The sequence below is a fragment of the Notechis scutatus genome, chromosome 4 (genome assembly GCF_049901735.1).
Source record: "Notechis scutatus isolate UNSWTSFEM ecotype Mainland chromosome 4, rNotScu1.2, whole genome shotgun sequence".
In the NCBI taxonomy this organism is placed as follows: domain Eukaryota; kingdom Metazoa; phylum Chordata; class Lepidosauria; order Squamata; family Elapidae; genus Notechis; species Notechis scutatus.
In genome coordinates, this window is record NC_142012.1 from 138,519,347 (window position 1) to 138,545,997 (window position 26,651).

The 26,651-nt window shown below is 37.0% G+C and overlaps 1 protein-coding gene across 1 annotated transcript; it reads left to right on the forward strand.

Moving 5' to 3' along the window:
- Positions 1–2,138: 2,138 nt before the first annotated feature.
- GRK7 (G protein-coupled receptor kinase 7) lies at positions 2,139–26,651 on the forward strand. The gene is made up of 4 exons (XM_087965098.1): positions 2,139–3,090; positions 3,650–4,087; positions 17,114–17,385; positions 25,185–26,651. The coding sequence occupies exons 1-4, from the start codon at positions 2,488–2,490 to the stop codon at positions 25,507–25,509; spliced, it is 1,638 nt and encodes a 545-aa protein (XP_087821224.1). The 5' UTR covers positions 2,139–2,487; the 3' UTR covers positions 25,510–26,651.

Genomic DNA, 26,651 nt, shown 5'->3' on the forward strand with positions numbered 1-26,651 from the left:
AAAATTTCATTAATTTATGTTAAATATTTTATCACATTTTAAGTTACATATTGTTTCTAATTTTCTATGATTACATCTAAATACAGGTATAAAAATGCAGTCTTATGTACCTTTCTAGAATCCCTTTAACAATAAGATTTATCCATTATCTCTAAAAAACTTTTGCTTCTTAACATCTTGCTCCCCACCATTAGGGCTTCTCATCCCTTCCTTTCTCTCTTGCTTCTTCTTCTCCTTATCCTCTTTAGCCCCTTGTCTCTCCACCTCCCTTTTATTCTGCTTTCCCCCTTTCTGTTGTTTCTTAACATAATGTCCCCTTTTCACCCTATTCTTCTCTTTTTGGGCTGTTTTTCCAGATCTTAAAGACCTTTTTTCCTTTTTCTCTTGCTTTTTCCCTTCTCCAGTCAAAATCATTTGTTCATCAAAGATGGCTTCTTCTTCTTCTTTGTCCCCATCATCCTCATTCTGCTTCACATAAGTATAAACCGCCATTTCTAAGTATTGAAAAATAGTGCCAAGACCATCTTCCCCTCCTTGTTTTTCTCTTTCATATTTTTGATATATAAGTTTCAATCCATCCATAGATGATGCCATTGTGTAGAGAAAAAGTTTTTCCAAACAACCACCCAGATGTTTTAATCAGAAGTAATTTCCAAAGGTTCCAAAATCACCAAACAATCCAAACAGACTATTTCTTTTAGATACCTTCTTCTTCACTTTCTCTTTCTGGGGTTAAAGTAATCACAAATCCTTTTCAAATATATTTTTTTTGGAAGTTTTTTAATGTTTAACAACTCTTTACAATTCTAGGCAATCTTCTCCTTATTTTCAAATTTTGCTCTAATTTTTTTCACTGTCCTTTCCCACTCACAGCCAAAAAGGTTTTTGTTTTTCCCCGCTATCACTTTAGGAAGGAGAGTAGAACAAAGAAAAAACTTTCCCCTTTAGAGTATTTGCAGCTTGTAACTCTAACAACGAATAATATATACTTAGCAGCCTTCAAGGTTCCAGGTCACTTTCTCCCGTCTTGTCCCGGTTAGAAGCAACTTTCACTGTTCTTCCAGCTTTCTCCCTCCTGCACCTGCTTTCCCGGCTGCAGCTTTCTTCGTGGCGGCCATTGCTGAGCACCGTTACTCCGCCTCGGGAAAAGGAGGTTTAGCCGGCTGGGGAGGGGGTTTGCGGCACCCCCAAACCCCTTGCCGGATCCCCCCTGTCTTCAGCTGCCTCTATGGGGCAGCTATATCCCCCAGATCCAAATGGATCGGGGGAACCTTGGTGGCGAACGCAGCAGGGATCGCGTGGTCGCGAATCCCTGCCGCCGCCGAAAGCTTGCAAACCGGAAGTCCCGAATATTTTGTATTCTTAACACTTGCCTCAAATTATTGGAATTTTTTAATAACGTAACCTCAGAGTGACTGGTAAATCCAAATGAGAACAAGAACATGTATCTTTGCATGGCATTAATATGTACACTAAGCCCATTGGAAAACATTATGAGAGCCATTAAATCAAACAGTTTCTTATAATGAAGTGCGAGACATTTCTAAATATAGAGATTGCTACCAGCTCCCTTTGTAATCTCATTAGTTCAAGTGATGATTTTTTTAAAAATGCTGCCAAGAGTTGTTTTTAATGTCAGCTAGCAGATTTGTTCTAAACTAATGTGAGATATTTCTTTCTGCCAGATTGTGAGAAACTGAGATTGTCTGGTTTGAACCATATGGACCTATGATTTATAGAATCTTTATGAAGATTTATTTATATATACCTTTCCTAAATTGATTTGAATTCCTGTAAAGGAATTGTAGATGACAGGAGCAAGCTTATAACTGAACTATAAAGATATGGTTTATAATATTAGCATTTATTTATTAAATAGGCTAAGTTTAAACTGAATTATGATTGCTAAAATTAATTATTCCTCTTTACCAAAATTGCTGTTTGAAAACTGAAGACAGACTTTTGTAAATCCCTGAAAATCCTATGTGGCTTAAAGACATTTTTGCAGTTATGGTGGGCCTACTTTGCATAACTGTTTTGAGAGTGCTATGGTGTCATGTGTTTTGCCTGCTTTAATGAAGATACTGATATCAGAACTCATTAAAAAAAAGGAGTATGTAGAATTATCTAGCATTTCGAGACATAAATTGTAGACTCAGAACTGAGAAATGAACACTAGATAGTGGTGGAACTAGTGAGGAGATTTTCCTGGGATGGCATCCCTTTAGCTATAGATAGCAAACCTAAAGCTCCTTATAGAGAAACCTCTTACTAGCCATTTTCCACAAATGGTACATACACCTCAAAGGTACTTAGTGAAAATCCTTCAGAGGTATTTAATACTGCAGTCGGCAGTCTCCCTCCTATTCTCTGAAGCTTATACATATAACCAGGTGGTGGCACAAAAAAGCAAAACCCAGATAAACACCGCAAGATTCCCCAGTGTTTTTACCTCAGTAAGCGCTGCTTCTCCAATTGATTGCCAAGATGTGTGATATGGGGGGACTTGATAATCTGATTGCCAACACAGCATACTTGCAAGCCAGGAAGTCTGGAGATGTGGACGCCAAGGATATGCAAAAGCGACGCAAGAGCATTAACCTACCTAAGGTTGAGGAATGTGTTGGAATCAAGAGTTCCATGTCTCTGGAGTATGAGAGCATTTGTGAGCAGCAACCCATTGGCAAGACATTTTTCAAAGACTACTTGGCGACTGTGCCTGAATACCGGGTGGCCCAAGAATTCTTGGATGAAGTTTGTACTTGGGAGTTATCAGAAGAAAGCATCAAGAACAGTCTCCTAGAGGGCATGGTCAACATGTATCTGAAGAATGTTAGCAATACTTACTTGACATTTCTTAGTACAGACCTATGCAACAAGTGCCAGTCAGCCTCTGCGAATGATTTTGAGAACATCCTGCAGTTGGCCAGGGAAGAGACAAAAGGCTTTCTTAAGGGAAAACCTTTTGAGGGCTTCCAGACCAGTCCTTTCTATGAGAAGTTCTTGCAATGGAAAGTCTATGAGCGGCAATCTATAAATGATAAATTTTTTGAAGAGTTCCGAGTATTAGGCAAGGGAGGCTTTGGAGAGGTAAGGAGCAGTTACTTAGTTTACATGCTGTGTATATAGATGAGCTTTGATACTTAAATAAATTCATTAGACCATGGGTCACTAAATAAATTCTTGCATAAACAAGGTTTTTTTTGTTACATATCCCTGTTTTAGTCCTCTTCACTGGTTATTTTCTCTGCAGTAATATGTATTCAGGAGCAATATGTAGTTTTCCTTTTAATTGGCTCAGAGTTGCTTACATGAATTCATGTTTTTTATTTTTCATGATAGTCAATAATTCTATTATTTGTTTATGAAATTTGTTCCTCACCTTTCTGCTTATATAAGCACTTATGAAACTTGTAACAGGCAAGACAAAATGCAACATAATTGGTTACTTTTAATTAGTTTAAAAGGTCTGTAGTGTTACTACTTAACACTTTATGTAGGTAGAAAGGCTAGAAGGAGACATTCCAGCCAAGAAAACCTTATTTTTAAGGTATCACTAAAGCAGTTCAGAATTGTTATTGACATCTCTCTGCTTCCCAATATAAATGGCTCACTTGGACTTTTTCTTTTTGCATGGAACATGCTGTAGGTTTGTGCTGTCCAGGTGAAATGTACTGGGAAGATGTATGCCAGTAAGAAGCTGGACAAAAAAAGATTGAAGAAAAAAAAGGGTGAAAGTATGGCTCTTCTTGAAAAGGAGATACTTGAAAAAGTCAACAGTCGTTTCATTGTCACACTGGCCTATGCTTATCAAAGTAAAACCGCTTTATGTCTCGTCATGAGCCTCATGAATGGTGGGGACCTTAAATATCACATTTACAATGTGGGTGAAAGAGGCTTGGAAAGGGATAGAGTCGTCTTCTACTCAGCTCAAATTATCTGTGGGATACTGCACCTCCACTCCATCAAAATTGTCTACAGGGACATGAAGCCAGAAAATGTCCTCCTGGATGATAATGGTCATTGCCGATTGTCTGATCTTGGTTTGGCAGTAGAAATCAAGGACGGCAAAAAAATCACCAACAGGGTAAGTGAGTATTTACTGTGCGGGGTTGCAGATAACAGTAGTAGAGCAATTTTCTCTGTTTCTTATGCGTTGGATCCAGTGTTAATTCTTTCAGATTTTCTTCTGACTAAATCTTATTTGCTAACTTTATTCTATGTGACAGACTGGTAAGAAGATTTGCCTAATTCAATATTTATACTGTACAGTGTGGCAATTCAGGTACCATACTTTCTTAAAAGAAATCTATACCTTGCCAAAAGTTGCCATTTTCTTTCAAGCAATTATAAGTTTTCTGATAGCTGATTGAGAAAATATTAATATAAAGTGTTACCTTTATTATTCAAATATAAAACATAATCTATAGAAAGTTATCTTGTACAAGCCCATTGCAAGTAATAGGAATCACATAAGAATAATATTAAAATGTGTTTCAGCGAAGGGAAAAAAATAAACATTTTATTTAAATTGGGAAAGACAGACCACACTTGGCCTTCCACAAATTGGTTTGCATAATATATAAATATAGGATCAAGGGAGTTGATGAGGAATAGGACACTTGGAAACAGAAATTAATTATCTTTCTTCTTAGTTGTTGAACTTTTTATTTTAGAAAGCTTTTTAGAAAATTAAACTACATTTTTCTTTCAATCAAGTTTAACAATGCAGAAGATAGCATTAACTAAGATATTAATACAGTAGCAAAGAATTTTGGAGAATTATATTATTTTATTCACATTAGGCTCCATTTTTAGTTATATCATTTTTAAAATCCTTTGTTTCTTTGTGTATTTATCTATTGCATTTATATGGTCACTCATCTCACACAAAGTAACTCTGGATGGTTTACAACAATTGAATACAATAATAAATAGATTAAAAATATAATAAAAGAATAAAAATAAGAATATTATCAATATTTTTAAAAAGCATACAAATTGAATGGAAAGAGCAAGAACGTCACAACAAGTCACAGTAGAACATCTAGTAATCTCTTCAGTTCCCAAAGATCCTCATGCCTGATGACATAACCAGGTTTTGAGGACCTCCTAAACAATAGCAAGGAAGGAACAAGCCTAATGTCATAGGGGAGGATGTTCCACAAAGAGGTGCTACAGCAGAGAAGGCCTGCCTCCTGGGACCCACCACACACAGTTCCCTGGTTGATAGAAGCCATAATATGCCTTCCCTCCCAGATCTAATGGGACAGACCTAAGCAATCAGGGAGAAGAAGTCCTTCAGATAAGCTGGCACTATGTCACGAAGGACTTTAACAGTCAAAACCAGTACCTTGAATTGGACCTGGAAACAGACTGACAACCAATGCAGCTTGTGAAGCAGCGGTGTAATATGTGCTCTTTTAGCAGTACACATAACTGCCTGTGCCACCACAGTGGACTGGGGGTTGGGAACCCCTGATTTAATGGAAGGCCCCATGTAGAGTATATCTACACTCTAATGTAACCCAGTCCCAGTAGTCCCAATTTTGAGGGGACTAGGGCATGAGTAACCATGAACAGTCTCTCAATCCAGGAAGGGATGCAGTTGGCACATAGCACAAAGTTGTGCAAAAACCCTCCTAGCCACGGCCACCACCTTCTCTTCGAACAGGAGTCATGAACCTAGGCAGACTCCCAGATTGCCACACCGTCCAGCATGGCAAAGTCCTAGAACTGGTAGGACCCCACATCCCAAAGCCATAATCTTGCTAGGATTTGTTGTCCCCAACCAGACAATCTCTAGGCACTGGCATAAGGTGTTCAAAGTTAATTCACCGGGGCAGAAATATATAGTTGGGTATCATCAGAAATCCTGAAGAAATAGGCAAATTAGCATAGTACCATGTCATACACCCCAGTCGCATGAGCTGATCTGGAAGGATATTATGATGGGTGGTATCAAAAACTACCAAGGTCACATACCACAAGGATGGATGCACAACCTCCATGCTTTCCATGCCTGAGATCAATACAAATGACCAATGCCATTTCTTTCCAATACCCAGGTCTGAATCCTAACTGTAAAGGAGCCAGATAATCTGCTTTATCAATGTCCCCTGAAGCTGTTTGCACAACCACCTTCTCATTCACCTTGTCCCAAAAGAGGAGATTAGATAATGGGCAAAAGTTATCCAGTATAGTAAAATCCAGCAATGGCTTCTGAATGAGGGGGCAAACCAAAACCTCTTTAAGAGGTAAAGGAACAACCTCCCCACTCAAAGAAAAATTAACTACTGCTAGAACCCACTAGAACCCATATACCCTGGACCATCCTGGGCCACTTTCAAAGCCAAGAGGGCATTAATCTAAAAAGCTGATGGTTAAGTTCACAATTTAAAGCACTCAGTCCATTTCCTCAGGTCCAACAGGTTCAAACCATTCCCAATAACCAAACATTTCCTCTGGACATGCAGCAAGGCCAGCATTCAGCTGCAAGTAAATTGGAGCGATTTTATCCAGCAGGTGCTAAACAAATTACTCCCCAGGCCCCTGCACAAGAGGACTTGTCTCACCCAAAACAGGTGTGGGGCAACAATCTGTGAATACAATAGGGGTGGAAAAGTCCTACCCTTAGTGCCACAAAGTAAGTTCTAATAGTGACGCTAACCCATGTTGTTGTTGACTTATCCTTGGTTGAGTGCCAATGCTGCTCTAGATCATGGGTATCCAATCTTTTGGTTTGCCTGGGCTGCATTGAACACTAATTGTCTTGGGCTGTATCTGAAATATATAATATAGTCAATGTATATAAACAACAAATTTCTTTTATTTTTTTATTACATCTTGTGACACTGCAATACTAGCTGTCCAGGGCCACGTTGGCTCATGGGCTGTGGTCGAACACATCTGCTCTAGATATTTCTTCTTTCATTTCATCTCTCTGAGCTCCTCCATAAAGCACAGGAGAGTGACAGAATCCCTGACAGAGGAGTAGGTGTATGAGTGCAATCCAATCCAACTTCTCAGCTAGCCCCTGTTGCAAGTAACAACAAAATCTTTGGATGGAACTTGAGCAGACTAACAGGAATAGCTCCTAGTTCCTTCCGAAACCCATCTGAGTTCATCAAATATCAGGAACAGAACAATCTAATGAATCCAGTTTCCCACAGTGGATAGCAATTCTAGAAAATCCCATGGAAATCAGAGTGTGATCTCACCATGACAAGAGAGATACCAAAAACTCCCTCAATTTCAGATCATGCAGCTGACTGCTCCGATAGCAACACCAGATGTAGACCAGTGGTTCCCAAAGTGGGCGGTACTACCCCCTGGGGGGCGGTGGGATGCCTTAGGGGGCGCGCAGGGGGGCGCTGGAGGTGAGCGGCAGGGCACAATTAAGGAGTGAGGAAAAATCCCGCCTCCGCCACGTTCAAGGTGAGGCCCCGCAGGATCACGCCATTGACTTGCACGCTCTGGTGCAAGGAGCTCAATGGGGTGATCCTGTGGGGCCTTGCCCCGAACTCAGCGTTGGGAAAGGAGAGCAAACCCAGAGTGGCTTTGCTGTCCTTTTCAAACATCCCGCCACCACGTTTGGGGCGAGGCCCTGAAGGTCCACCCATTGAGCCCCTTGCACCGGAGGCACCTGCCCAAGCAAGTCTGAATGGAGCAGTGCACAAAGTCAATGGGGTGAGCCTGAGAGAGGAAAAGAGAGAGGAAGAGAGGGAGAGAGAAAGAGAGAAGGAAGAAGAGAAAGAGAAAGGGGAAAAAGAAAAAGGGACAAAGAAAGAGGGGGGTGGAAGGAAGGGACAGAAATAAAAAAATAAAGGAGGGAGGGAGGAGAAAGATAATGAGATATCTATTCTAGTCCAATCACCTGCTCTAGCAGGGTTAGAAGGGAGTGTGTGTGTGTGTGTGTGTGTGTGTGTTCTTGTAATTTACCAATATATTTTGATTTTGCCTTCTTCAGAATTGGCACTGTAAGACATTGGGGGAAAGTAATTTTTTAGGGTGGAGGTCTATTTAAAGCCTCAACAAAATGTGAGAGCTTCCTGATAGTCTTGGCCATGTTTTGTCCACAAAACCTTTAATTAATAGAAGCCAAAGATGTTTCAATGTGCCAGCAAAGATGCTGGCAAAGGTGTTTCAATGTAGAAAAGGGCCTCTAAACTAGGCCTCATTTCAATCTGATGCATCAGGTCTCTCTCTCTCCCTCTCTTCCCCTCCATCCCTCCATCCCTCCATCACCCTCTTTGTCCCTTTTTTCTTTCTTTCTTTCTTTCTTTCTTTCTTTCTTTCTTTCTTTCTTTCTTTCTTTCTTTCTTTCTTTCTTTCTTTCTTTCTTTCTTTCTTTCTTTCTTTCTTCTTTCTTTCTTCCTTTCTCTTTCTTTTCTTTCTTTCTCCTTCTCTCTTCTCTTTCTTTCTCTCTCTCTCTCTCCCTCTCACAGGCTCACCCCATTGATTTGGTGCACCGCTCCGCTCAGACTTACTTGGGCAGGTCCCTCCAGTGCAGCGGGCTCAGTGGGGTGGACCTGCGGGACTGGCACCTAGAATGCAGCAGCGACGGCCCGTTTGAAAAGTAGAGCAAAGCCAGAAGTCGGTAATTTTTGCTGCAAAGAAATGAATGCAGCAGCCTACATAGGCTGAATCATGACCATGGTCTCCAATACTCCTTCACTCATATTTGACTCCTAAAGGGCAACCCTCTGCCAGTGAAAACTGAGCTCAAGAGGGCTGGCTGCCTGCATGCAGCCCTTGAGAGCTCTGTTGTCACTGGCAGGGCACTGAGCGGGCTGGTCCTTCACTGTTCCCAGGGCAGCCCTGTGGGCCAGATCTAAGCACCCCGCAGGCCAGATCCAGACCCCGGGCCTTGAGTTTGACACCCCTGTTCTAAATTAACCAATACATTTACTGCAAAGCATTTTGCTGTTCAAGCTTCTCCATCCATCCACATGCCTATAATGGCTGTTTTAAAATGTGGATTTGGTCATCAAAGATATCAGCTTATTTAGTTAAAATATCTTGTTACTGAGTAGGTCTTTTCTCCATTGACATAAAATATAAGCATATATGCTATAACATTGTAAAGTATATTTTTCTGTTAAACATCTGCTTAATCATGCTTACAATATAAAATATAATAGACTGCAGTTCAGCAGTTAATGTTTTAGATTGTGAGTAGAGAAATTGAAGTTCTGTTTCATTCTTAAAGCGTATAAGCTCGCTGGGTGACTTTGCCCCATCATTTTTCTCCCACCTCAATTCATCTCACAAGACTGTTATTGTGGAGAAAAGGAGTACTATGTGTACCCTAGAGGAGAGCAGTAGATAAAATTTAGAGGAAAAAAAATAAAATGTTCCTTTGGAATTTAGGAGTATGAGATAGTATATAGTAGCTGTAGATGAATGCCCAGAAAATAAGGTGATATTTTGAATCAGAAGGCCTACAACTTATAATATATAGAGTAAGAAAACTATCTTTGTTTGAAAAGTGACTTCTTTTTCTGTAATAAACACTGAATTATTATCCATAAGCATGCATGTCACTTGAGCAATTATTTTTTTTCTGAATACCACACCTGGTATGAGGCACAAAGAGAAAGTAGATGGTTGACAAAGATGATGCTCTTTTCAAACCAATTAGTTTATGATGTAACAGGTGAAAACATCTACATGAATCCTTCAGTCTATTGTCAGTTCATTATTTAATCCCATTTGGAACACGTGGCCACCCTAATCTCTATAAGGAGGATGGATCAATTAAGCTAATCCATCCTAGGTAGCTGATGAATCCAACTGATTTCTAGTCGATGATGGAGATTTTCCCAGCAATCAAGGGGGAAACTCTGAGGCTAGCCTGGTTGAATTATAGAATAGAGAGACTTGGGGCTTTATAGGGTGGTTCCTGAGTACCAATCTATAGGGTTCCTTGGTTTGCTGAGGAGCTCCAGGAGATGAAGTACCTAACAAAGTATCTCCAGCATCACTGGAATACGGAAGGACCAAGAACAGCCAGAAAGAGGGAAAAAGCCCAATTCTTGGTCTATACTGTAATGGTAAGATATATAAAGTGTCAATACTTCTCCACATTTATTGCACCCTCAGGGTGCTAGTCAGCAGCATTATTTAGTGTGATCTGGGTCCTTCTGGGCCATGGGATCCCAGAAGATATCCCTGCTAGTTTTTAGGAACACGTTGGAACAAAATTGCTCATATTTACTGTATGTAAATGGATTGTAAATGTCCAATACTGCATGAAATGGGTGGTAAATTTGTAGAATCTCATGAGATGATAGAGGTAACATTTTGCAAAGTCACTTGGGATTCTTTTACACCAATGACACCCAAAGAAGTAAAGAGAATCATCTGCCAAATGAATTTCTATGTGGGATACCGCAGTACTCAGCCTTTTGACTAATCTTATTTAACATCTAACATTAAACCTTTGGGACAGGCCATTCATTAGTTTAAGGCCTGGTATCATCAATAGGTTGATAAATGCATATTTTACATCATCAGTTACCAGGCTGCATAAGTGATGTAGAAGTCTTGATCCACTTGCTTAGAGAAGTTAGGAAGTATATGGAATGAAAATGACTGCAGGTGCATCCCAGGAAGATAGAGCTATCATTGGTACAGAAAATGACTACTTCCAAAGCAAATCTTAACAGGTTTTCATTTCCTATGCAATTTAAATTGTCCTGATTTGTCCTGAACCCTGCTGGGGTAGGTGGAATCCATAGCTAGAAAATCTTTGGTTGGCTTTGAAGCTCCGATTCGAAGAAAGGAGGACAGGATCAAGATACATGCTGCAAGCACAATAAGAAAGAGAAGAAAATCTGAATAACAATGAAAGGTTATATAACAGAATGATCTTTTTTATTTGTTATTATTATATTCTACTTTTGACTCAAGAGCTCAAGATAGCATACACTTCCTATTTTTCCTACAGCAACAACCCTGTGAGATAGATTGGGCTGCGAAAGTGACTGACCCAAAATCACTCCCTATGGCTAGGAGTGAACAGAAACTTCCTTGTCCCCACTCCTGGACCAATACCATAATAGCATTAACACTACATTGGTTCTTTAAAGCTTTTTGTTATAAATTTGAATGGAAGTTAGGGTAAGTACATATATAAAGATGACACAGAGAGATTAAGGCAATACACATGCACTCACACACTACATATATTGTGTTTGTAGGTGTGTGTGACTAGGCTAGAAAAAAAGAATTGCAGTTCTCACTTTCCATGCGTAAGAATATATTTTGTACAAACAAAATCTGCCTTCACACATCCTTTTTCTTAAGAGGTTCCTTATCTCATGTTGAAAAGGTCTCCCAAACCCATAAGCAGAATTATACTTTGCTTAGTTCTTTACTGCATGCAGCAGTAAAGAAAGAATGCAAGTTGTTTAAATCATAATTCTATTTGTTGATTTCTTTGTGTATTATAGCAAAATTGTGAGATAATAGGAAATATTATTATTTCCTATTATCTTTTCAGTGGCTAGTTGAATGCTGGGCCAATTATTATTGGTATATTGTCAGTAAAAGGAAAGGAAAGTTTTGATTTCTGCCTCTTTATTATACAATGCATGGCAAGGTTAGTTGTAATCAGGGAGAAATAAATCTTTGAACCAAGTATACTGAATAGATTCCTGTGGTCCAATGTTACATTCCTCCAAGGTCTGTTAAGGCCACTATGAACGAAAGATGGAACAGTTGGAAGGGAGAACAAAGCAGTCAGTGGCACCCTGTGAAGGAAAGGAGAAGTGAGCTGTATAAAATAGCTGATAGGGCTAAATTCATATTGTTTTGTCTTCCTGTTTAACAGTTCTTTTGCCATGACAAATAAAGGCTGAACGCACAGATTGTCATTTCTGTTTGGTTTATGAGACTGATTGTGTTTATTTTGTAAAGAGCTGTGGGAAAATGTGAGCCGATCTAAACCACATTTTCCTATTCTGTTGGAACCCCTAAGGACAGCTGCTTTGTGACCAACAACTCCACCCCAATTTTTGGAGTTTAAATACTACAAGACTTTAGCCAGGACTTTAGGAGAACACTTCATCAGCAGAATATTTTCCCCCAATACATGAAATGAGTTTGAGTTCTGGTTCCTTCACATTTCTGAAAAATTATCTTCGGTATACTGAGTTTACAGTATTTAGTATTGCTAAACTAAGTCAGTTTCTTATTTGTTTTGATGCATGACATGTAAAAATAAAAGCATTTAGCAGCAAAGGATTTGCTACCAAATGTATATCATCATATACATCATATAATGGTATATCATATACTATACAGTATATGGGAAGATTTTATATGTGTGATTTTATAATGCTGGATAAGATCAGAATACAAGTTTAAAGTGAAGAAATATTTATTTGCCCTGAACGTCATCTAGAATGCTTTTAAAAGGTTGATTGCATTGTATTGGAGATATAATTTAGGATTTGGGGAATATGCATGCATTATCTGCATTTGTTCTATTGTTGCTCCATTTGGGGTTGAAATGTTAGGAATGTTACTGTGACTGCAGACTGATCATTGTAGATAAAAGATGCATATGTTCTTCTTCACTATATATTTGAAGTCTATCAAATACTTGGAATATACCAAGGTACCCAGGAATTTTGGACCTTTTATACATATGGGATGTTTAAAAATAATTATATAATATTGGACAGTTAATTTATATCTAAGTTGCAGCAGTGTTGTTTGTAAAATATTTAAATTCATCCTTTTTGATGAAGAAAAAAAGAAAATAACTTTTTATGACCTTTGCTTACTATTTATTTTCTAGATATCCCACCTTCCTCCTATTAAGGTTTTATCATGTTCTTAAAATAGTTAACTGAACAGTTTCTTTTTTTCCTTAGATTTAGCTTGATACATTATAAGAAATTCAATAAATGGAAAAATAACATAGAGCATGTGGCAGCACCTAACTGACATTGGTTGATCTGCCCAAAAGCTGAGCAAAGTAAGATCTACTTAATATTTGGATGGGAAATCAACAGGGAATTTCCCAGTTTTTTATAGCTATATCAATAACTGGGAAAAGTAAAAGAAAGGCAACAACATCCTGAAGACAACTTTATAGATGTGTCCCCATAGTCACTGAGTCAAGCTCAACTCGAGAAGATCTTTATATATACATAAAATAAAATTAATAGATAGAAATCATGAGTGGGCAATGTGTCGTTCTAAGAATATATTCAGCCTTTGCAAGGAGGTGGAGGGGGGAGGCTTTAGAGTCCCATGCAGTCACAATTACCGAAAACCATAAAGGGCAATTGCAGTACGATCCCAAACATGGCTTAAAGGTTAGACATAGTTTTTAAAAAACATTTTCCTGGCAGAAACTCTTACAAACAGAGAAGTGAGGAGATGACTAATGAATACTGCAATAGAAAGCAAACACCGGACCTTCGAAGATGTAGAGAATTTGCAGAAGTTTATTCTCCCCAGACTCTTGAGTATTCAGGGGTTGGAAACAAAAACAGACACTTGAAGCCTCAACAGGCCAAATCAAGAACTCAAAGTAATGTTCTAATGAAATGCCTAACCAAGGGGATCAAGTGTTCTAGCTGCAGCGGTTTGTGGCTTGCTTTCCTGCTCTCACTAATGGTCTCAATAAGCCTGCCAGGCTCAGTTGTGGGCTGTGTTGTCAGCTCTTACTTGTGTTGTCTCTGGCACCCTTTCTTCACTCCTGATGTCCCATCTTGAGAAACCAGCTTTATTTCCTGCCTGATCATTATGTTGCTTCAAGGCCAGGCAACTTAGAAGGGTGGGGGAATTTGTTTGTTGTACCAGCCTGATAAGGGTAGTCCACTTGTCCTAGTCTTTAATTTTCTTCTTAACAACCACTGGTATCTGCTGTCTTCCTGATCTTTCTTCTTCAACCTCCACCCCTTCTCCTTCATTAGAATTGTCTTTATATTCATCCAAGCACTGAGACTGCAAATACCCATTCCCTGTTATAATGGCTTATTGACAAGGAGGCCAAGGTTTTTCCTTCCCCAGAAAGAAAAAAAGAATTCTAATCATAATCTAATACAGTAAAGCTAACCTTGTTTTTCTAGAAAGGAAAAAAGTAAATAGACTAATCAGCATACCTTTAATTAATCAGTTCAGTGTGATTATGGTTTGCTCCAATGATAAGTTTAATTCCTTTCCATATAAGCATATGGCCCTTTTTAGTTGCTCTATTTAATTTAATATTTTTTCATAGAAAAGCAAGCAAGTACCCTCCAAATATTTTGTAGTATAGTTCCCATAATCCTTTGCCAATAGCTATGCTGGCTGTTAACTGAATTTCAGAACAATAGAAGGGCACTGAATTGTCTATTCCTAGCATGTTTTTTTGGTGTTCCTCAGTTCAAGTTCTTGGGTCAATCAGAGTTGAATGATCCTACCCCAAAATTTATAATTCAAAATCTGATATTCTGTAGTTGTCCTTTTTTTCAGTTTGTGAAACTCTCAGTTTACTCTTGCTATCTGGGCTGATTCATCAAGTGCATCTCTAAATTTTCATGTGAACAAACACCACAAGAACCATTTGATGTCATGGGATAATAACAGAATCTTGAAAACCTGACAAGAGAATCAGCACAGGATAATCCTGAGTTTCTTTTTCACCCTATCCTCTCTTTCAGGGCTCAGCTCATGTTTATGTAATCATTCTTGCATTCCTTCTTCAAGGTTATTGAAGCAGATTAGAAGTGAAATGGTAGGTTGTTGCATTTTATTTAGGGATTGAGTATACACATTATACACATACACATCCTTTATTCAAAAGGATGACACATTTAAACAAGATTTAAAACTTAACATCTCCTTTACTATATTCTCTCCTAATAAATGCCCTTTCCATTTTAAGAATAAGATTTTTAGGGAAGAACTATTCCTCCTTTTAGATAAGTATTGTATAGTTTTAGACACACAGACCTCTTAATATGAAAGAAATGTGGAAAATACACCTTGCTGACGTGATGGATTAGGCAATTTTTTATGCAATGGAGTTAAACAGTGTGATTCTGTAAGCAGTTTGACAGTTAGCTGAAGAATATTTATTATGTTAAAAAGTTGCTAAATGCAAGTAGCATTTTGTAGCAAGATGCCCTCAGTTGTCCATAATTTTGTTTCAGATATTTTCATTTGTTTGTTCTGTATGTATCACATTTTTACACTTTATTCAGGTTGTCTTTTAACAGATTAGCAATTCCCTGTGGTATAAATTAGGTTAACAATTATTCCTTTTAAGATTGTTATTGAGCTTCCATTGCTGATTGCAGAAAGTTTTCAAACAACATGCAATAAGCAAGAAGAATACAAGTAGAGGTAGTTCTTGATTTTGAATACAAGTAGAGATAGTCACGACGGTCATACATTGAGCCACCCATGTGACCGGACCCAATTTTAGGACTTTTTGCAGTGGCTATTAAGTGAATGTGGTGGTTGTTAAGCAAATCAATGTAGCCCTAAGGCTGGAAACTGGCAAAAAAATATCATGAACATAATCATGTGAATGCAGAAATGCTGCAACCGGTCATAAAGGTGAGCTGGTTGCTAAGTGCCTGAAATTCAGTCATGTGGTCACAGGAATTCTGGAACCGAGTCATAAGTAGCGTGGGGAGGGGTGCATCATAACTTCAATGACTACTTGTATTAAGTTGCTTTTCTGTAAGGCAAGCAGAGCACTATGAAATCGTAATGTGTCAATGAGAAATAAGAGATTGGGATCCCTTGGAGCAGGCCATGGACCATGTACAGCCCATAACATTCTCGGATGTGGCACAAACCACCTTAAAATTCAGTTTAATATATTTTAAATACATTATTGTAAACCAGATTAAAATATACGGCACAAACATTTAACTAAATAAAATAAAAAATGTAATAAAACATTGATGATACTGCATTTTAAAACTAAATAATAACTTTAGTCACCAGTGAGCAAAACTCAAGAGCTCATGACTTCTGAAGAGTTCTGCACAAGTTGCCCCCTCAGTCTGCAGCAATGAGGATTGCTTGGCACAAGCCATACAAGATCACTGCTTGACAGGTGGTTCTGCTCAGTCTGCCTTCCAGCAGCCTCAAGCACCCCAGGCAGCTGCAATTAAGCCAATTAAGCTGTGAGCTTCTGCCTTTTCCCTATACTGGGAACTGACCTACTCCCAACCCAAGAGCCTCCACAATTTTCAAGCATGTATAGTACGTTCCATACTGTGTATATTTCCTAGTTTTGATATTTTAAGTAAAAATATATACATATTTGAACATGTTACTATTGTATATATTTACAATTTACTCATTTGGTTCAGGAAAAACTGCACAAAGCAATTTTCCCCACTCATAGATTTATTAGAAATTAGAGGGAATATTGCATGGAGGTGGGATAGGAGGTGAGGGGCTGGTCCCCATGATAATCTTATGCAAGATTGAGTGGCTCTCATTTGTCTCTGAGTTTAACACCAATGCCTTAAGAGAGATAGATGAAGTTTCCACTCCTTGCCAACAGCCTTGGTTAACATTACTGGTTTCCTGCAATGAGAAATCAGCATTGGGCGACCCAAATAGGAGAAGCTTATTTGTCTCTAAGTTTGTCCGCGCAACTCTGTTCTTGGTCACTGGGAAATGGAGTGAACTTGGCTTCCCCTGTTCTTTCCAGTGTTGGTTAAAACTGCTAGATTCCCTTTGCAAGAAACATGGTGTTTTTTTTTTGTAAGCAGACTAGTAACAGACATAAACCTCATTATTTATTCATTTTTTCAGCTCGGGAGAGTGGCATATGTGAGGAAGAGAGAGAGAGAGTCTGTGTTTATGTGTGTATGTGTGTGTGTGTGTGTGTCAGTGGTGGGATTCAATTTTTTTTACTACCGGTTCTGTGGGCATGGCTTGGTGGGCATGGCAGGGGAAGGATACTGTAAAATCTCCAGTCGGAGGTGGTATTTGCCAGTTCTCCAAACTACTCAAAATTTCTGCTACTGGTTCTCCGGAACTGGTCAGAACCTGCTGAATACCACCTCTGATGTGTTTGTGTGTGTATATATATATATCACTAATTAGGATTACTCTTCATTAAAACTATTTTATGTTGCCACAGGCTGGAACTAATGGATACATGGCTCCTGAAATCTTAAAGGAAGAAAGTTACAGTTATCCTGTAGATTGGTTTGCTATGGGGTGCAGTATTTATGAAATGATTGCTGGTCGAACACCGTTCAAGGATTACAAAGAAAAGGTTGAAAAAGATGAAGTTAAAAAAAGAACCATAAATGATGAAGTGCAGTTCCAGCACGCTAATTTTGATGAGCCAACAAAAGAAATCTGCAAACTCTTCTTGGCAAAGAATCCTGAAAGTCGTTTAGGAAGCAGGTATCATTTTTTCCCTCTTTTGATTGAATGGTACTGCCATATTTTTTTAAGGAACTGAAGTTCAAATGTCAATACTGTAGAATTTTCTAAGGCTGCTTAAGCTAAAGAGCTAAGATCTGTCTGGGTGCAAAGATAATCTAACCGTAGTAATCTCCCTGGTTGGATTATTGCAAGCCATTGTCCACAGCTGCCCTTTAAGGTTCCTGGACTGCTTCCGGATATTTTGTAATCAGGATTTTAGCTGCTGTAGAAATTTTGTTCACTTTACCGCAGTGAGCTGGTTGGTTCTTTGCTTCCAGATTCATTCCAGGTTTTGATGCTTATTTCAAAATCATAAATGCCACTACTTTCCATTACTCCTAAAAGTGTCTCTTCTTGTACTGGTCTTTCCATATTTGAAACTTTGTACAAATTCCTGATAGCCTATGAATTAACAGAAATTTCTGTAAAACCTGAAGGAAGTTTTGACAATTGACTGAATCTGTACCTCTAAGCCATCTGTTAAAACCTGCCTGTCCCAGGCCTAGTTAACGAGAATACTTGCTAGGTATTTTCCGACTAGCAAATAGTTATTGAGGAGGGAGGGAAGCAAGAGGAATCTACTAGTTTATTTCCTTAACATGATCATGCACAATAAAGAGCAGCACCATTTGGTGTGTCATTCCTGTTACAGCAGGGGTCCCCAACTCCCGGTCTATGGAACGGCACTGGTCAACAGTATGCCAGAAACTGGGCCGTGCAAACAAGCGAAGCCCATCCATGGGATGCAGGCAGCACAGGACACCATGTCTCCTTTGTCCATGGAAATGTTCCCTGGTGCCCAAAAAGTTGGGGGCCGCTGTGTTACAGGATAGGGATCCACAGTGGCAGCAGCACATTTTATGCCAACCTGCCTTTTTTTTTTTTGCCAGATCAAATGCGAATAGCATTTTATTGAATTTTGGGAAAGAGCTGCTAGAGAGCACAGGTATGAGAAAATAGTGTTGTTTGGTTCTTGTTGAATCTGGACCTGGAGAGGCCCAGGTTTTATTTATTTATTTATTCATCTGATTTGTCAATCGCTTACAAGATAATAGGCATAAGTATAAACATGAGTAAGAATACAGGAAATAGGTACGAATAAATGGGGACAATAGGACAGGGATGGTAGGCACAATTGTGCACTTATGCACGCCCCTTACAGACCTCTTAGGAATGGGGTGAGGTCACTAGTAGATAGTTTAAGGTTAAAGGAATGGGGGTTAGAGGTTCAGTTCCCCTATTGAGCCACAGAGTTTATTGGATAATTTGGGGTTAATTTTTCAGTCCTAATTCCATTTCTCACAGGGTTCTTGTGATAAAATATGAAAAAATATTCCCCACAAGTGCATGCCTGATCTGAGTTCCCAAGCGAAAAAGCAGTATATCAATACAATAAATAAACAAATGCCATATTATGGTGAAAATGATTGAATAACCATAATCTTATGTATGACATTCTGGAATCTCAGGTATGACATTCAAGGAATTTGGTTTGGGTAAAAATAAGAATATTGAAAAAGAAGCATATTACTTTTGGATATATAATGCTGAGTAATTTCACAATACCAAAGCCTGTTATTAAAATCACACAATCAAGGAAGGCAAGATCTTGATCTTTGTGCACTAGTCACAAAGGATTCTGTCATCATGTGCCATTTAAACTTTGGTTAAAGTTGAGCAGAACATTAGGATTTGAGGAAGAATTCTTTAGGAAAGAAAGGTGGCTGGCATTTTATATATCTCAATTCAAGTATTCTTTTTATAAATGAAAACAGTAGCTGTGCTAAACATTGTTACTAAGGATAAGCCTGTAGAGATTATAGCCTGCATGCCAAACTGCAGATTCACAGTTCACTTTCTCACAACTGAGACATTAGTCTTGCTTATGTATAAATAGTTAAAAACTCCAACCCTCTCTCTGTGGGATACGGATAAGATTTGGAAAAGGGCTAGTTTCCATCTCTCAGACATTTGGAATATCAAAGAAGCTGAAGAAATCCAGGAACACTGAAGCAGAGGAGCATTTGTTCTGTAGAAATTATAACCAGGAATTAGATCTTACTTTCTTTTTTTTTGCATTGTATGTCCTATACCTCTGTGAACAAGTTACAAAATTGGATGTTTTAGTTTTCAAATATATTTCAGGCTGTGTTCCTAAGAATATTTCTTTTCATTAGATATTGTGATGTTTAATAATAGTTTCAAACCAGCTCCTACAGAATTTGGGAAGAGAGCTCTTTATCTGAGGGAACTTCATCTTCTGTTTTTTTCTTTTTTTGTGTTGTTTGCATTGTTTATGTTTTGATCATGGTTGCTATATATCTTTTAAATAAATAAATATATCTGTAGCAGAACAGATGAGGCTTGCCCTGAAGGCTGGTGGTGGCAGCAGTACTAAGCTGCCATTTGAAAGAAGGACATAAAATGATTCTGATTCTCATTTTCATTCTGCAGACCTGCCCTACTACAAAACAATGTTAAACTATAAAGAGTTTTTTTGGGGGGTTGTGATGCTAATTTAAGAATAATGGGTAAGGATTGTGAGAAGGGGGACAATGATACTTTTCAAACATGCATATTGCATGTTGGGTCTTTAGTTATGAAATAAATGAAATAAATATCAGTGTTTGGTGTCAGATGTTCACCCAGGTCCTGTGTATTTCATTGGACTTCTATAAAGCTCCGATAACAGTGGTAAAACTACGCAAAAATTCAGACAATCCAAAAGGATTTTCATAGTATAGAAGCTTTTAAGAATGATGGTAGATTGCTTCAAATGCCAAATAAAATGGCTTATAAATGTTTAAATAAATATATTCTGCTTGAAGGACAACATTTTTCATATAAATAAAAACTTTATTCAGTCAGACATATAATAATACAGTATATTTATGGTTACATTCTTGTGTCTAAAAAATATTCCGTATACCAGCATTTCATAAATGTATATGCTTTCTACACTGTGTAGGATGCCTCTCCCAGCTCACTGGCCAAGGTCAGGTAGAGAAAAAGTTAATTTTAATTTAATTTTAAAAGCCCCCTAAAATGTAAACAAGAAAATAAAAATTTAAAATGAAATAAAAAAATCCATATACAATAAGTTGTGTCTGAAACAGCTGTAAACTATAATCAAATCTTAAATGTCCTGAACAAAAAGCAGTGTAAAAGTCCTAGAAATAAATAAAGTTAAAAGTTGAAAAGGACATAGCTATTATATTAACTTTTAAAAAATAGTACAAGAAAAACATGGGACATTGTTATGAATAAGGCAGCCAAACACCATCTCTGATGAAGGAACTTTAAAAACACATGGAAGTATCAATCTAAAGAAAAAAAAATGAATACATTTTTAAATACCTGTTTTTAATGCCACCCTATATTTTTATTGGGAAAATATTCCCAATTACTCAATAAAAGGACGGAGATACATTTTAATGCCTGCATATTTTAGATTCTTTATATTTTGCTCCAGTTCATTTAATGTTGTATTAACCTCTAAAGGATCGGGGAATTGTCTTGCAATAATTATTTGTGCAGATGTTTTTCATGCTGCTGTTGATACTGCCAAATGTGCTGCTTTAGCATTCTTTACCAGTTGTGATCTTTCCATGTCATGGCAAAGAGGTTTTGCTTAGCCCCTAACAATTAAACTATCTTTGAAAGCCAATGTTTGGCCCAATTGATGCAAGCTATAATGAAACACAAGGAAACACTGGAATTAAAATGCTGATTGAAAATACTAACTGAAAAGCACAGATCACCGTAATTAATAACTTGAACTGGGCTATTTATTTATCTGTTAAATTTATATTATTTTCTTTGCCAAAAATAACACTCAGCATGGCTAACAAGCAAAATACAGATGAAAATGTTATGTTTATGGGTAAAATATTAAAATAAATACACTAAAACTATGATTCAATGCACCAATTAAAAAATAAACAGACCTCTCAATTAAAAATCAACAACCAATGCCAAACATTTCCTGAAGTATGCAGAGGATAACAGAAATAAAGAAAAGGCTTGGCTTCTTCTGGCTTGAATTCCACTGAGAATGTGCTCTGTCTTATTCTCACAAAATGTGGGTCCCAAACAGATAATTTTAATGCGAACCTTAAATCCTGCATATAGGAGATGTGGGCTTCCAATGAGTTTACATCCAAAGTGAATCGAGTATACGTTGTTTTTTTTTCATTTTCTCCAAAAACAGTCTGGTAGCCATAAGTGTTATAGAGTATCTATTGAACTTTATCAGTTGCATGCTTGTCTGTCATTTCTTTTTATTGCCACTATATGTAAGATATTGTGATTAGGTGGTAGGGGGAGGGCATTCATTGTATATTGGAGACAGCAGAAAACCTGTCTATGGTTGCTAACTAGAGATATTGTTCAAGGACAACTTTACAAAGATTAACTTAAGATTCTGGTAAGGTCAATGAGCCCTTGGGTTATCTGTTTAAGTATGCATTGCATAAGTTAAAGCTTCTTATAGGCAGCTTTAATTTGCATACTTGACCCTCTAAAAGGTTTCTGATTAACAGCAAATATCAACAATCCAAGGGTCATAAGAGGTGAACTATTTCATCTCCTAGGCCCAATTATGTAAGTTTTGTAGAACTAGGTTTTCAATCAGGGGCATTCAGAAAGAAACAGATCACTAACCAGAAAGAAGCAGAAAAATATTTTATTTCATGGGTATGAAGAATACCACACACACACACACACACGAACTGGAATCTGATATTAACAGGTTAATCCAAGAAGAATTGGATTTCCACTTTTCAAAATTAATTTACAAACACAATGTGACAGCTAAAAGAACAAATGAGACCAATTAAACAATGGTTTCCAGCAGATTATTTAGTCATTATCTGGAAGGCTAAATGCAATCAGTAAGTATATGTCAGTTTCTAAGAAACAAGACTATATTAGGCCAAATATACTCTCCAAAGAAAAGCATTATTTTTGTTGGGGCAAGTATTGAGAAGGCTATTTTCCAAGAAGATGCCAAGATGTAGCATTTGAAAAAGATTGTGTGAATCTCTTTCAGAAGATCTTCCCTAAATATTTTTGCTAATGTTGAGAAATATTGGAATATTAATATTGCTAAGTGGACTAAAAAAGACAAATGTACATACTATGACTTAGTTTATCTGCAGATCATCTGCCATACACACAAGTCTCCCAACTATATATCTAATTAACATATTAGAGAGATCCAGTGCTTGCTGACCCACAACATTCACCTTCCAAACATCTCCAGAAATGATTGTTAACAAAACTTTTTTGCATCTTTATTCTTTATTTCTTTTCATTTTTCTTTGTTCCTTTGCACTTTCCCTTCCCCTATCTTTTTCCTTATAAATAATGTTTGTTTTTTTATTTTATCTTTTGCAGAACTGTAGATATATATATTATTTTAGCCAGGGCATAGCTGAACAGACTTTAGTACATTCATTTTCTAACCACTCAATTTTTTTGAGAAAACCTGCAATGTATTCATGATAAAGTTAAATAACTGGGTTAAGTTCACCCAGAACGTGATGTTTGTATGAATGCATCCATGTGGTTTTCTTGGCCTGACATGTATGCACTCGTGTTCTAGAAAATACAATTTCAATGGTTTTCTCATAGGTGATCATGATAATTAGAAGTAATATGAAAAGATAATTATAGTGCTAGTGAAATGGTGAAAAGTACTTGAGGATTTATTTTCAAAATATTTACCAATCTGCATTTTTATTAAACAAAAATATAAAATAAATCTGATTATTAATCTAGCAAATGAATTAAACATTAAAGCTTATTTATGGGCTAGTTCAATGGGTGATCCAGCCAACTATGGCTTATTTAACAAACTGAGATTAAATAAATTGTAACTTATTAGGCATGAGTGAACCAGGAATTAGATTTCTCAGAATGTTTAAATCTGTTTCTGGTAGAGGTCTATCAGAACTCTAACAGATGTTAACAAATAAACATTATTTAGTGATGCTATACTCTCCTTCATCATGTTGTTAGGTGACTCTTGTACATGCATGCAAAGGCCTAGCGGTGGTGCTCAAATGTCAGTTTCTAGAAAGGAAGAAAGTGATGGCCATTGAGTTTCCTTTAAGAATTATTCCCTAACACAGCCTGCTGGCACATAACTCACAAAAAATATCAATAGTCTTGGCTGTCTGAACTAGAGTACCTGTGGGAAATAGGAAGCCAAGCTTTTATAGCTGGACACTGAATCTAATTTTGGTGATTGTGTTTTTCATGAGCATTACAAAAAGATAGAAATGTATACATTTTCTTTTATTTTACATGATTATAGTCACAGAAAATCATCAATCTTTTAATACTACTCAGTCGCATGGTTTACTGCCTGTTCTAAAACACATTTTTCTCCAAAAGTAATGAAATTCAATGTTTGGAATCAATTCTACATCATTTTATTTATTTTAAAATTTATGTATGTGCACATTTTTGAATAGCGTTCAGTATATATCCTCACTATCCTAGGTGAACAAAGTAGCTTCTTTTCAATTAATTGAATTTATTTAACAGAAGTACTGTCCAACCCCAAATGAATATTAGTTTCTCACAATATAACAAAAAAAGAAAGATAAAATATAACAAACAAAACCACAATACAAATAAGTTAAAAGCTGATAAAGAACAAAATGACTGAAAATTGCCAGTAATAAAACACAGACTAGGCTCTATCACCCCAGTCCAAAATCTTGGACAACCCTATTAGAATAGGAGCTACCCAGTAGAAGCAAAGATAAAATAGGATGAAAAAATGACATACAAAATGACCTGATGTCAGGTTTGGAAGCCATTTCCATGCTGGCACAAGGGGGGTGGATTCAATTGAGTAGCTCTAAGTAGACAAAATAAAATTCTTTTGTTAGTTCAAGGTCATTGGGTATGGTGCAGGATGAAAAAAGGATCTTACTTTTGGACGGATCGTGATTGGGCCATGTGATGTGATGATGGCCAATAAGGGATGGATTTGCAATTTGGGAATTGTGGAAAGTCCGAAATCTTTCAGATTTGGGATTCTACAGATGTGCCAGGTGCTATTCTAATAAAGGTACATTTGAGATATGTTTGTCTTGGAGTTACTGATTAGAATGGAGGTTTGCTGGAATGCTGACACCTGTTGCATACCAACCCTTTTGGTTATCAGCTGTACAAAAATTACAGGGGACAAATAATTGCCCCCACCCCCAGCCCCTTGTAGGACTTGCACCTTGAATTGCACCAAGAATAACAAGTGCGGCTGAAAGTTTCTTCTCCAAGGTCAACAATCATGTCAGATTTAACCTTCTTACCTACACATTGCTTATTTTTTAATATAATTTAATTCCTTTGAGATTATACCCACTAATACCTCAGTAGCTGAGGAAGATAAAAATTATAGTCCACAAGTCACCAGTTGAGAGAAGGCTATTATATTGTTTCTTTAATGCTACTCAAGTTATCCACAGGGAAAGAGGGCTAACTAATGAACACTAAACATTCTTACCTAAAGGAGATCTATCAGAACAAGATATATGAATTAATCTGTATAAAAATGTATTTATCAAGTATTGTTGCCCAGCGCGCTATTAAAGCTTCTAATTTGGAAAGTAACAGAAGGCCTCAAACTTAATAAATTAACAAATCTTTGATTGTTTCTTTCTGATCCCACTGGTATACCCCCACTGGTATGATTAGTATGTGCTTGAATATAAATCTGCTTCATAAGACTATTTGAAACACCTTTTTTTCTTGTTTTGTTACAGGAGTAATGATGATGATCCCAGGAAACATGAATACTTCAAGTCAATAAATTTCCACAGGCTGGAGGCAGGTCTTATTGATCCTCCTTTTGTGCCAGATCCATCAGTTGTCTATGCCAAAGATGTTGCAGACATTGCTGATTTTTCTGAAGCTCGAGGAATTGAGTTTGATGACAAAGACATTGAATTCTTTAAGAGATTTTCTACTGGTGCTATCCCAATACCCTGGCAAGAAGAAGTTATTGAAACGGGACTCTTTGAAGACCTGAATAATCCCCAAAGATTAATTGAAGGTGACTCCAAATCTGGAATTTGTTTACTCCTATAAATCTTAAATTAATAATTGAATCTTCCAAGATTTCAAGGCTCAGAGAAGTTTAACAAGCTGTCACTGACATCATAAAGGCAAGCTGATTAATCTGTCCTTTTCCGTGCTGGAAATTTTATGACAAAACTTCAAGATTCTTTTATAATAGTGAAATACTTTAAGAACTTGTGATGGTTTCTGAACAAACAACCGTAGCTATTAGGACAGAGTACTCTATTTGGGACTGCAACTATTTTATTATAATTCCATAGTAATACACCTACCTTCTTTACAAAATGGATCCTATTCTTATAAAGAAGAACAAAATTCAAATTGATTTCAGTGATGTAGAACTCAGAGCACTTATTTAAAGTGCTTTCAGGCACAGAACTATTTTTTAAAAGCAGCATACAATTCTTCAATTTCTTTTCCTTAAGGTGAAAATAAACATTAGAACTGGTGGGGAAAAGTGAGAAGTTTATAAATAAAAGAGGAAAATACCTGGATCTCATATAAAATGTTGTGAATAAGATGGCAATTACACAATAAAATTCTCATCTGCATTGTAAATTAAGCATTAATTTATCAAGGATATTTTTTTAATACCGATTTCAATTTCCTATCAAATTTCTTGATAGGATCTTTTCACATTGATGAAAACTATAGTTTAAATTAAACAAATGGACTGCACCAGTTTGTAACTGGTGTTTAAGTAGACAAATACAAATGGAATATAAATGTTTATTCAGTCAGCAGTGAATTTAATTCAATTTGTTAACAATATTTACAAGTGCATTAAAATTTTGCAAAATAATATAGTTATATTTGTATAACATAAATATAATCATCTGGTTCTTATAAAATGCTTTGTGAATGTCTCCTATACAAAATCCATTTTTGACATTGTGAAACTAGCTTGTTCAGACCAAAGAATGTGCACTAAAACTGTTGGAATTCTTTTTTTTTTTTAATTTTTATTGGTTTTTAAAACAAACATAAACAAACAAAACATAAAAACATCAAGTCATCTTCCATATATGTACATACAGTGTGCCAGTTGGTTTACAAATTGTTTTGTGCTTCCATTTCATAGTCTTCAATTATAATTACATTGTATATAATCTCGTATTTGCAAATATTAAATACATTAATATCATTATTAA